Source organism: Hippoglossus stenolepis, chromosome 16, assembly GCF_022539355.2.
Source record: "Hippoglossus stenolepis isolate QCI-W04-F060 chromosome 16, HSTE1.2, whole genome shotgun sequence".
Taxonomy (NCBI): domain Eukaryota; kingdom Metazoa; phylum Chordata; class Actinopteri; order Pleuronectiformes; family Pleuronectidae; genus Hippoglossus; species Hippoglossus stenolepis.
In genome coordinates, this window is record NC_061498.1 from 22,587,826 (window position 1) to 22,600,520 (window position 12,695).

The 12,695-nt window shown below is 38.8% G+C and overlaps 1 protein-coding gene across 6 annotated transcripts in view; it reads left to right on the plus strand.

Annotated features, from left to right (window-relative positions):
* The window catches only part of smg1 (SMG1 nonsense mediated mRNA decay associated PI3K related kinase), a 79,254-nt gene that overhangs the window by 57,754 nt on the left and 8,805 nt on the right, over positions 1–12,695 (plus strand). For 5 of the 6 annotated variants that reach the window (XM_047343825.1, XM_047343828.1, XM_035180830.2 and 2 more), the window contains 9 exons: positions 469–662; positions 1,563–1,735; positions 6,878–7,157; positions 8,208–8,480; positions 8,735–8,969; positions 9,155–9,366; positions 10,379–10,535; positions 11,490–11,679; positions 11,936–12,216. In XM_047343825.1, coding sequence (XP_047199781.1) covers positions 469–662; positions 1,563–1,735; positions 6,878–7,157; positions 8,208–8,480; positions 8,735–8,969; positions 9,155–9,366; positions 10,379–10,535; positions 11,490–11,679; positions 11,936–12,216 — 1,995 coding nt within the window. The remainder of the gene's footprint in view (positions 1–468; positions 663–1,562; positions 1,736–6,877; positions 7,158–8,207; positions 8,481–8,734; positions 8,970–9,154; positions 9,367–10,378; positions 10,536–11,489; positions 11,680–11,935; positions 12,217–12,695) is intronic. The other variant, XM_047343826.1, reaches the window with a different exon arrangement.

The window sequence follows — 12,695 nt, forward strand, 5'->3', positions numbered from 1 at the left end:
CTAATAGAATGAATGATCAGATTAATGATCTCAGTCTGGCTAGAATCACAGAGAGTGGTTAATGTTTTGTTTTAACAGTATTAGTGTAGAGAAGAAAATAGGAATGCTGTTCGGTCAAAGTTGGGACACGATCATTGGCAAACCAAAGGAAATGAAACATCCAGCTACTTTAGCAACAGGGAACCAGCGTTGTATTAAACTAATTTACACAAATCAGTTGGTGAATACATCCCCAGCTCTGCTAGTCTGCATTCTAAAGTGTTCTGGTGCAAGATACTGGACCCCAGATTCCCCTTAGACAGCTGTACTGGCAGAGTATGAATGGTGTGGGATAGAAAAAAGCACTGCATATAGAAGCGCAGTATGAAAGTGTGCCTGAATGACACTTAATGGATGCCATTTACAAGTGATTCACAAGCAAAGCAAAGATTATGTGTGTGATTAGTTCACTGTGTGGACTGTGTACAGGTCAACTGGTTTAAGAATCGGGACGAGATGCTGGCAGTGCTGCCACAAGTGGAAGAAGCTGTGGAGGAGTATTTGGTCCTGCAGGAGTTGCTCTGCCAGGGTGAAAAACTACAAACTAAACTGCAGGAGGAGATTGCCTTCCTTGAGGGAGCAGAGAACCATCCGGACCATCTCATCCTCACCCTGGAGAAAAGGTCTGAGAAAGCACAACACTTGTTTACACCAAAGTCACATGTTGATCATGGGGCAATGAGATTTAATTTTAGGCAAATAATTAGCTGTCTACATTAACACATTTATAGTGATCAGTTAGTGTCGCTGCTCGGTAAACCTTCAAAATTGTCAAGACATTGCAATGGCAGCAGCTTTATTCTCCAGATTCTCAGATATGTATTTTAATATAATTCATCTTTTACTTCTTTGTATTGTAAAATTTTTGTTTTCATAGGATCTTTTATTTTTCCTGCTTAAACTGTCTTTAGTATTTTGCCAGTCCCATAATAATGCGAGACTCTACTGAGTGCCATTCTTATTTTGTTAAAACTTTCAAATGTGACATATGTAATGGAACACATTGCTCACATTTAATGGTAGTATTAAATATAATTTGTTACTTATACTACTCATAATACTAGTTTAAGAATACCATTTATATTGTAGGAAACATTTTTAAATAGTTTTTGAGCTGTTATTGCAGTTTTTGAGTAAGGCTGTGCGATAGGGTCAATGTTCATATCAGTCAATGTTGGAAATTATTATGATAAATGTCAAAGTATTATTTCTTTAAGGATGAAAATGAAAGAAACCATAGTTAGTTTAAACATTTGCTAAACAGCAAAACATTAAAAAAAAGTCTGAAGTAGACCGTTCAAAACAATTGTTTGACCTCTCAATGTGTATTCGGTTCAAGGATTTTAGATCCAAATGTGTATTGAGCTATTATATGGAAATTTAAGAAAGTTATATCGTAATAATTATTATTTTACTGACCGTTCCTGTTTTTGAGGTTCAGATTTCCTCTCTTTACTGTATATGCAAGTTGAGCCTGTATCCAACATTCTGAAAACCTGTTAACCCAAATCTCCTTGTCATAGATATTCTGAACACAATCAGCTGCAGTCACGGCAGAGGACTGTGCAGGAGGCCATTCAGAGCAAGCTGGCCGACCTGGACCAGTGGATCTCACAGTACCAAGCAGCATTCAACAACCTAGAGGCCACCCAACTAGCCAGCCTGCTGCAGGACATCAGCAGCCCCATAGATCTCGGTGAGGCCCACTGCAAATAATGCAAGCAGAATGAGTGAATGAACTGTTTTTTTAAAAAAACAATTTTTAAAAATATATATATTTTAGAAATTTCTTGGGTTTAATGTAAAACTTTGTTACTGACAATTTTTTCTGCCACTGCGCTGGCAACAGCCAGTGGCTGGAGGTATTATGTTTTCGGGTTGTTCATCTGTCTGTCCCATTCTCGTGAACGTGGTATCTCATGAACACCAAATTTGGTACAAACATTCTCTTGGACTCAGATGCACAGATTTTAGTGGTCAAAGGTCATGGTGACCTCACATTCCTGTGAACGGGATATATCAGGACTGCCTGTTTGTAATTTTATTACATCTGGCATAATTCACCTGCACACAAGGATGACTTGATTAGAATTTGATGGGCAAAAGTCGAGGTTAGCGCTGGGGCGACGCGTCGACCTAATAGACGGCATCGATTACGTAAGCTTCATAAGTAAGGTGGCTGCGCACAGTCAAAGCATGGACTCACCTGAGGAGTAAGCTGAAGCGAAACTTGCGGTAGTCTTATTTTAATCTACCCGTCTCTTTCCGTTTTAACAGTAGTAAATCCTGGCAGCACACGGTAGTTTACTTCTGTCACTGAACCAGAGAAAGTTCAGTGTTTAGTTGTTAATATTTGGTGAGATTATTTATATGTGAAATGTAGCTATTTATTAAGAAAAAAGAGGAAACTCAAACTACATCTTATTATTATTTTTTTCTCAAATTAAGCACTTCATTTTAAGATGACTTTTTCAAAAGCTCTTTATTTTGTTTTTAAATGCAAACATTATTTTACTTGAAATGAGAAAAGAATATTTATTTTATAATAAGAGTACACTTTAGTTCAGAGTGAAAATTTATAATAAACATTGTTGAAATACTATTGAATTGTACTTTATTTTGTACTTTATGTCAGCTTTTGACTTCATACCGACATCGATACAACTACTAGGCTACTTCAAGATTGTATTTACAGTGTTGATTTTTTTTTTTACATACTTATATTGGTTTTATACATTTAAATCAATTTACATACATAAATGAACCTTCCCCAAAACTGACCATATGGCAGTATATAAAATAACAATAAATAATACAAATATAAAATAAATAAATGGCTAAGATATAAATTAAAACATAAATTCAAGAAGGACAAAGATTTACAATGAAAATACTAATTTAGTTTAAATAAATAAATGAATGAAAATAATGTAAGTAAAATAAAATACAGTCACAAACATGGAGCAGAGTACAGCACACAACAGATTAGTCACTTCACATTTCCAATGCCTCTTCAATGTCACCATTTTTAACAAATTCCAAAAACATCTCCCAGATATTGTGAAACTGAGAAGCTTTCTTCCTAACTATATATGTTAGTTTCTCAAGAGCCGAACTTGATAAGTTTTCCAACCAGTGGCCTAGAGAGGGGCAACGAACATTCTTCCAACACAGAGCGATTGAGCGCCTGGCCTGTAGTAGACATAGGTCAACCATTTTTCTTTCTCTATTAGAAAGAGAACAATTGTCTGGATAGATGCTTAATATACAGAGCTTAGGACTTAGAGGTACTGGAGAAGAGGTCATTTGAGAGATATATTGTATCACCGAACTCCAAAATCTTTGAATCTCCTCACATTCCCACAAACAGTGATATAAAGTACCTTGATGAATATTGCACTTATAGCATCGGTCAGGTATATTAGGATCAAATTTGTTTAACTTCACAGGGGTGATGTACGTTCTTATTATCCAATTATATTGTATTAATCTCAGTCGTGTGTTAATGGTTTGTGTATGTACCTTTGGACATATTATACCGCATTCTTCCACTAAAATGTCCTCTTGTAAGTCTCGTATCCACTGCTGTCTCTTACTTTCAGAGTTGTCTTTATGGTTTTCCACCATTATATAATATAATTAAGTAGATATATTCCTTTTACTTGAATGGAACAAGCTCTTACAGTTATTTTATTTTGGAGAGATATGGGACCATAAAAGGAAGATTAGCAGTTCAGACTGGTCTATTTCTTGTTGTGAAATAATGCCTTGCAGTGCATACTTTGTCTTTGTCAAATTTGTTTGCATTCAAGATTATTAAATAAATATAAATGACAAGTTTTTTAATTTGATCTATTGATAGATTCATTATAAAATTAATCGAGTAATAAAAAATAATCATTAGATTAATCGAAAAAATGTGTGTTACATTAATCGATAGGTGCAGCCCTAGTCTTGAATGTGATATCTCAAGACCACCTTGAGGGAATTTTTCAACTTTTGATCAGTTGTCACTTAGACTCAAAGATTAAGTGATTAGATTTCAGTGGTCGAAGGTCATATGCAGGGACGTGCACAGACATTTTGTGGAGCAGGGGAGAGTGAGAAAAAAGGGCTCTTCTCATAATTATTTATTTAAAAAATGTTTTAAAGCAAAAGTTAAATATAGTATCACATCTCTGACTTGCTTACCAATTTATTTTAATACCCTCACACAATCGTTAAATACTCAACAGTTCACACAGACAATGGTCTCCTTTAGTATTTACTATGTTTATAACAAGAGGAGGCAAGAAAACTATGCCACAATGTGCATGTTTGTGTCTGAGTGAGTATGTGGGTGTGAGAAAGATATGGAAAGAGGAAAAGAGTGAGTGGCTGATGAATGCGCTGCTCTGAAGAAAGATTTAACTCATTAATAAAAGTATCGATCATTATGTGATGATCAGTGTTGATATTGTGGTGACAAACAAATCAACATTTATCAACCGCTCATAGTGATGAATTTAACTCGGGACAAACGGGATCACTAGAAGTGTCCACAGTAGAGTTTAGTCAGAGGAGGCAGAGCGAGATTTGACGGAGCTCCATCGCTCCATTAAATCTCTGTTTTCTCTCTATTCTCTTATCTCTTCTTCCGAGAATGATTCATTGACAGATCTGAATGTCTTTAATATATTATCCAGGGCAGCAGGGCTCAACATTTATCTCAGTTTTTGCCGTCTTTTACGATACGTCTATCGCATACATTGATATTGTGATGACGATAGATTTCGATTTAAATATAAACTATATTAGTTTTTTCTTATGTCTAATTATCTGTAAACTGGAGGCACTGGTAGCTTAGTCTTTTGAACAACACCACTCACCTCAACACAGCGAAGAAAAACAACCGCAACTGGGATGGGAGGTGCTGCCTGTCTGACGTGACTGTGTGCTCAATAGAGGTGTGCACCTTCACTAGTCGGTGCATTTCAATGTATCACGTTCACAATTTCCTATATTACTGCACATAACTGCTTTTTCATCAGTTAATACAATCAGTCGGACAAATATAAACTCTGTTTTTATTTAAAAAGTGCTTTAAAAAGTATTATAGACTGTTATTACAATTGTGCTGTAATTTACAAAATAAGGTTTTCAATTTAAAAAATCTAACTGTAAATCAGTGGTCAGTGCTCTCCACACTGATTTGATATTCATTCAGCTTAGACTTGTGTGCTGCACCTACGGCTTAAAAGGACAAATTCAGATTATAGCCTTTACTGTATCACGGTGGCAGCGCTGCTGCACTGAGACGCATTACTTCCCAGGTCAACAAGTGACTCTGCTCCTCTGGTGTTTTCGAATCATTAACACTTAGGACTGATCTTTATAAAAACCTGCTGAATTCATATTTATGTTCCTGGATAAATGGGGTTTTGATTCTTCTGAAACAAAGTTAACACACAGTATTGCGTCATAATCTGCGGGAGGAACTTTGCAGTGTGTGTTTGCTCGTGTCAGTTACTCTTCACACACAAACTGATAATCACATGGTATAATCTAGTCCTATATTCTAAAATAGTAAGTAATTGATGATGTCGGATCATGAATCAGGAGCGTTCTGGTCACTTTAACCCTGATGTCCTGACTGTGCGCGTCACGTTATGTCTCGTGTTGTGTAGCAGGTTTAAACGTGTGTCCCATAACCTCTAGCGAGAATCAGAACAAACTCAAAGTAAACATCAGTCCTGTAGGTGTCCTAATAGCTGCTGATCAGTGTTTATTGTTAAAGTGTAAATTGAGCGCAGGTCAGAGGGGGAGTGAGAGGGAAGCAGACTCCGAAAAATATCATTTAAATTTATTTAATGACCTTCTCTTAAATACAAACAAATATGGCAAAAAATAGCCTGAACTGCTAATCTGCCTTTTACAGTCCCATACAAAATCTCTCCAAAATAAAATTAGAAAAATTAGAGTTTGTTCTATTCACCTAAACGGAATATCAATCTACATTAAGCTGTCCAACAACAAAATAAATGAAAACCAAAGTAAAATTCAAGTAACTTTCTGGAGGAATATAAAAACACTGTGAAATTCATGTTTAGCAGTTTATCAAAAAATCCTCTTAGGGTAAAATTAGTGCAATTTGAGTAACACTGAAACTTTGAACTGAGTTACACTGAACTTTTTTAACAGGAATAATTCATCTCTCAATAACTAATGAATGAATGTTCTTTTCTTGTTTCAAATAAAATTAGGCTTGCATTTAATAACTAAATAAAGAGCTTTTGAAAAAGGCAACTTAAAATACGGTGCTTAATTTTAGAAAAACATTATAAAAAGATGTAGTTTGACTTTTCCCTCTTCTTCTTTTTTTTTCTGCATTACACATAGAAACAATCTCAACAAATATTAACAACCAACAGCTTTAACACTCTTTTTCTCTTTGTTCCCCACTTTCTCTTGTTCAGTGAGAGAAGTAAACTCTACCGTGTGCTGCCAGGATTTACTACCATAAATGCGAGAAAGGTTGCGCCGGTTAAAATAGAAACACTCTGTCAAAATCGAATAATAGGTTTGGGTCCGTAGAGGAACGGCATCTGGGTCCGGACCGCGGTCCACCTATTGGTGACCTGTGCCTCAGATGAAATTTGCTCTTCGGGTGAATCCATGCTCTGACTAGGCGCAGCAACCTTCCTCACGACACGTCAATGCATGTTGCGCATATCAACATATTTATGTAATTGATGATGTAGAAACATTGCCTGCTATTATGTCAAGAAATGAGGGTTGTTATATTTTAGGTTACTTCAGCTGTTTTACACCTTGTCTCTTTGTTGTCCAATTCTTCTAGGTCCTCCTAGCTATGTGCCAGCTACAGCCTTCCTACAGAATGCAGGCCAGGCCCACCTGATCAGCCAGTGTGAGAGCCTTGAGGCAGAGTTGAGCTCCTTCCTGCAGCAACGCCGTGTGGCCCTTCGTGGCTGTCTGGAGCAGCTGCACAGCTATGCTACAGTGGCTTTGTTGTACCCACGGGCTACTCTTTTGCGCCATCGGGTCCATCAGTGGAAGACCTGGTTAGAGGAGCTACTAAGAGACATGACAGTGGAGCACTGCCAACACATATATAGACAGTAAGGAACTGCAGCAGGCTTTTCATTCACTGTCATTGTGTTTTACTGTCAGAAACAAATAGAGCTACAAATGTGTGCCCATATCTAGCTTTTGCACTGCAGAATAAGCCTACAATAGTAGTGTGCCGTGAGTAACTCCCTGAAATCTCTAATAGATTTGCTGCAGATGATCTTGGTGTTCTAGAGGGGACATAGTTAATTAGAGAGTTAGCTCTATAACTCAGTCCTAGCCCATTCAGAGCCTTGTATTTAAGTTAGAGTACCTTAAAGTCAATCCTGTGTGTTACAGGCCCCCAGTGCAAAGCAGCTAGAACTGGACTAATGTGTTCTCCCCTCTTGGTACTAACAGCTGGAGTCACTATTTTCTTTGGAAGGCCTGTAAAAAGTGCATTACAGTAATCTAGTCGGCTAGAAAGTAATGCATGAACCAGCTCTTCAGCATCTGTCTGATTTATTAATGGCCAAACTTTTGCTATGTTTCTAAGGTGGAAAAATTAGGTATTGGTAACCTTGTTAATGTGGGCCTTAAAACGTCTTAAAAGAGTCTAAGATAACCCCTAGACTTGTCAGCTCTGTATATATTTATATTTTATCCAAGGTGTTAATATACCCAGATTATTTTCCAACATATATTTGATTTTGGGCTGACAAAGTTAAATTTAATCTTTCTGTTTTGCCCTCATTCAGTTTTAGGAAATTATTGCTCATCCATGTATTTATTGCTGGAAGACATTTGGTAAGTGAGTGCAGAGTGTTATCATCATTTGGCTCAGCAGTTGTGTATCATCTACGTAACTAAAAAAACAAAAATTGTGCACTCTGATGTCACCCAGTGGCAGCATGTAAAGTGAGAATAAAAAACATTCCAAGGCAGCTCCCCTGTGCAACCCCAAAACAGCTATGTTTCTAACGACATGATCTCCAATTCTGACATAGAACTTCCTCCCTTTAATGTACAATTAAGACGATTGATAATGATGTTGTGGTCAATTGTATCAAACATTGTCTCATGCTTGTTATGCTATGGTTCCCCCCCCCCTCCCTCTACAGATATGAGGTGTTGTTTGCCCCGCAGCCTCCTGCAGCCTCCTGCCAGTTTCTGTCCAATGTGGAGTTGACTTTGCAGCACCAAGTGGCTGACACCAATGAATGTGTGATACACCAAGCAGAGCAACTGAAGGCTGATGGCACAACTGCAGCAGACTGTGAGGAGCAGCTACAGGAAATTGAACACTGTATCACAGTCTTCCTTCGGGAGAATGGAGAGCCAGGCTCCCTCAGCTTGGCTGGAATCATCACCTCTGCCCTCTGCACACTCTGCAGGTTATACACATTTTTTTTACTATGCTGTTTCACTACTCAGGCTAATGGAAAATAGGGTAGTGGTATGATGCTATTTTGATTTAAGTTTTAGTAATTACTGTATTTATACAACTTGAAATTCCATAAGTAAACCTAACCCAGCTCATGTGTTTTTAGAAATGTTTTTTCTGTTAAATGAGACTGAGAAAATAAAGAGCAATAATAAAAGTTTCAGTTGAACAGAGAGATGTTATCATATTTTATCCTTTTTCTAGGCGGAACCTGGTGATGGAAGGAGCAGCAGCCAGTGCTGGAGAGCAGCTGATAGACCTGACCTCTCGGGATGGGGCATGGTTTTTGGAGGAGCTCTGCAGTATGATTGGAAATGTCAGTGCCCTAATAACACTGCTACAGCGCTGCCCACTCCTGCCCCATGACCTGGAACTGCCTGCACCTTCAGCTACCACGCAGGCCGTGTACCTGGCCAACTCTGTGTACACCTGCTTACAGGTAGGAGCAAACAACAACTCATTGGAATCAACTGGATACAATCAAAAGCAGCCTACCCTCTGGATAAAAATGAGAAACTTTTAGTAATTTAATGAATTGTTCTTATAGGTGTGCAAATATAATAGGAAGTTCCATTGTAAGGAAAAAAGGAATTCCTGTCACTGATGTGTCTCTGTTCACTGCAGGAACTGAACACCAACTTCCATCAGATTATCTTTCCAGAGGCTCTGCACTGTATGATCAAAGGGGAGCCCACTCTGGAGTCCATGTTGGCAGAACTGGAGCAACTGGTTGAGCAGAGCTCTGATGGTCTTGGCCTGCAGGGTTTGGTAGACAGTCTTCAGGCCGCCCCAAGCATCGGCCACGATGGGCACAACCACTGCTTTCACATCTCCAGGTAAGTAGCTGCATTGATTGTAGATTTAATTCTTCTTGTCAAGGATTTTATCAGACTAAGCATTGGTTTTACTAATTTCAAGTAAACAATGATAGGATCACTGCAGTTTATTTCAACCTAATGTATTTTACATTAATCTGACTCTGTGGTTTGTGCTGACAAAAGATTTTGGGTAAACTAGGACTCACCCTGACCAAAAATAAGCAACTGCCTGGTGTGACCATTAGGCTGATTTGTAGGGATTAAAGGGATAGTTCACCGAAAAAATGAAAATTCACTCATCTACTTACCACTATGCGGATGGAGGGGTGGGTGAATTGTTTGAGTCCCCAAAACACTTTTGGAGTTTCAGGGGTAAACAGCGTTGCAGCCAAATCTAATACAATCAAAGTATTGGTGACCACTTCTTCTAACGTAAAAAAACACAAAATGCCCGCATACAGCTCCTCTTGTGTCATCCAATTGTCCTTAAGCCCCGTCATTCAAAATGCCCACACACCGCACAAGCTTGCCCCTCTATGCTCTCGCCCAAGGGGCACGTGAAGTCTTCAGCGATACCCAGCAGTAACTGCAGGCTTTTTTAACTGAATGAAAATGTGAACAATTTTCCAGCCAATTTCTCTTTTTTAAGAGTCAGTTTTAGGGAGAGGAAGTAACTATACAGGATGACAATGTTGATAACGCCCCAACATTTCTTAATGTTAGAATCTACAGGTCTACAGGTTCTGCTCTCTGCAGCAATAATTATTTTCCTCTCAAAATCTGCTGTGGTGAGCAGCAGACTGTGAATAAAACACCAGTTCTCAATGTGCATTGTCATTGTGTCATTATATTCTAAACATAATCCAGCATTGCATTCAAACAATGTTTTCCTTGAGTCTCCTTTATGGAGATAATAATGTGAGCGCAGAGTTACCAGGACCTAAAAAACCACAATAGCCACACTTGTGCATAATATGCTAAATTGAAGGTGAAATTAACCTTTGAAATTCACAACATGTTTTGTGCTCAGAGTGTTGCGTGCTCAGTACTCTGAGCTGATCCAGCCTCGTAGTATGGATGGAGCAGGCCAGGACACACCAAAGATGTCAGCGGGTCAAATGTTGCTGGTGGCCTTTGATGGCATGTTCACCCAGCTAGAGACTGCCTTTGGACAACTCGCAGAGAAGGTAACACCCACGTTTTTCCTCAGATGTATTAAATGTAGTAGCCCGTAAATTACATACAGCGAGATCTTCCCTGAGTGTACCTTCAGCCCTGCCTCCAGTAATGCCAGAACAGTGATCCACAAGACATCAATTAGGTGTTGTACACTGAATACACACAAGTTCTCACATTTTGCCCCTATTGCTGCTCTGATGCACTTTCATTTTTCTTGAACATGACTTGGATGATTTCTCAGTTGATTTTCTATAAATACGACATACTACAACACGCAGCTCAAAATGGTTATGTTAATGGTTCATTTAAAATCTTCCAGGGCTTCCACTTTTTTCATTTTGCAGCGGTGGTAAACACTGCCAAAACACTTTTTGGCCACATCATCACAGATCTTCATGAAAGTTTCATGCTGATTTGGTCACAAGAGGAACTCATGAAACCAAAAGCCATATCTCCTTTAAAACAGAGAAATGGTTGTCATATTGTTTTTAATTCTTTTCCAGCTCCATATTTATATTAACAGTATGCTATCCTCAATATAAATAATAACAGCAGTATGAGTGAATATAGCAGTTTAAGATGAATTGCACAAAAAAAATTTGAATCCAATTTTTTACCAAAGTTTGCTTATAATTTCAGCAAGAACTCCAGATAGTTTGGTCTTTGGTTTTTGAGTCGTTGCTGAGATATCATCACTGTATGATCAGTGTATGGTCAGACACATGCAAAATACCAATGCACTCCCTTTTCATTGGATCCCAGGTCACTGGATAGTATTTTCAAAGAAATGCAACATGTGTGGAATCATTTATAACTATTTATAACTACATGCTAATAAAAATAAAAAAAGGAAAACCACCGATGTAAAGTGAATGAGGGAGGCCATAATATTCATAATAAAAAAACAACAAAGATGTAAAGGAGCTCTCACCCCAATTTTCTTTGCTCCTCATTTTTCTCAGCTGAGTTCTCTTGAGGTTCCGTCAGCTTGGAAGAAGGTGGATGTTCTGAGGGAGGCTCGTGCCACACAGCTCCACTTCTTTGATAGCCTGAATCAGCGGCAGCTGATGGAAGAGATGTTCTTCCTCAAGAGACTACAAACCATCAGGGATTTCTTCAGGCTGTGTTCCTCCTTTGCTCAGACTCTGTCTGGTAAGCGATCTTCATCGCCACATAAAAGCCTTCAGGATGAACACATCAAGCAAGCTCACAAGAGCTGTGCAAGACATCCCGCAAACAATATGTTAATATTGATGATCAGGCAACAGAATATGTATCACTATATTTCTGTTCTTCTAGACTAAATCACAGAAGCTTATAGGGGTGTTTGCCAGGCAGAGAATATGAAGCTGGGCCGCTTTTTTTAGCCTGCTGTCTGACAAGTGTGTGACAAATCTCGTGTGTCTAGGTACGTGTCCCTCAGCTGAGGACCTTGTGCCCACAAATGGACCAGTTGGTTTGGGTAATCAACTTTACCAGCGGCCCGGTTCAACAGGGTCAGGTTTGGCAGTGGTGAGTGAGGAACAGATGACCCGCCCCATCAAGGCCTTCACAGCGGAGTTTGTTCGGCAGATGCTCATGGGTCTGCCCAGTCAAGCCCTCGGTCTGGCCCTGTGTAGCACTGTGTCAGCCCTCGGCCTAGACGTTGTCACTCAGGTGGAGGCAAAAGACTTTGGCACGGAGAGCATGGTATGACGCGTGTGTGTCCTATCTACTTAACTTTGTTTGTGTGTGTGTGTGTGTTGGAGCTTAGTCTCACCCTGCTAAATACAGAAAGCAATGGAGAGGTAGCACGTGCCACCATAAATTAAACTTAACCCATATTTTCCGTAATCAGTAATCTCACTAACTGGTTTAATGAAAAAGCTGCTGATAAAATGCTCTGTGCTCTTACCCATTCAGGACTGGGTTTAAGGCAAATCCTTTGGAAGTCAATCATTTGCCCCAGTGTGCCCCATTTTGTTTTTTACATTTACACAAGTTTCTTCAAAAAATATTTGCACTGTAGAATCCAGTCCCTGGGTGTAATGATTACTGAAAGAATTATAAACCTAACAGTATACATTTTTGCCAGATACAGACACTTTTACTCTTAACTTTCAAGTGTATAAAGAGCTTACTAGATAAGAGTCTGTAGTATGTTCACTTGATCCGGTGTCTGTCCTGGC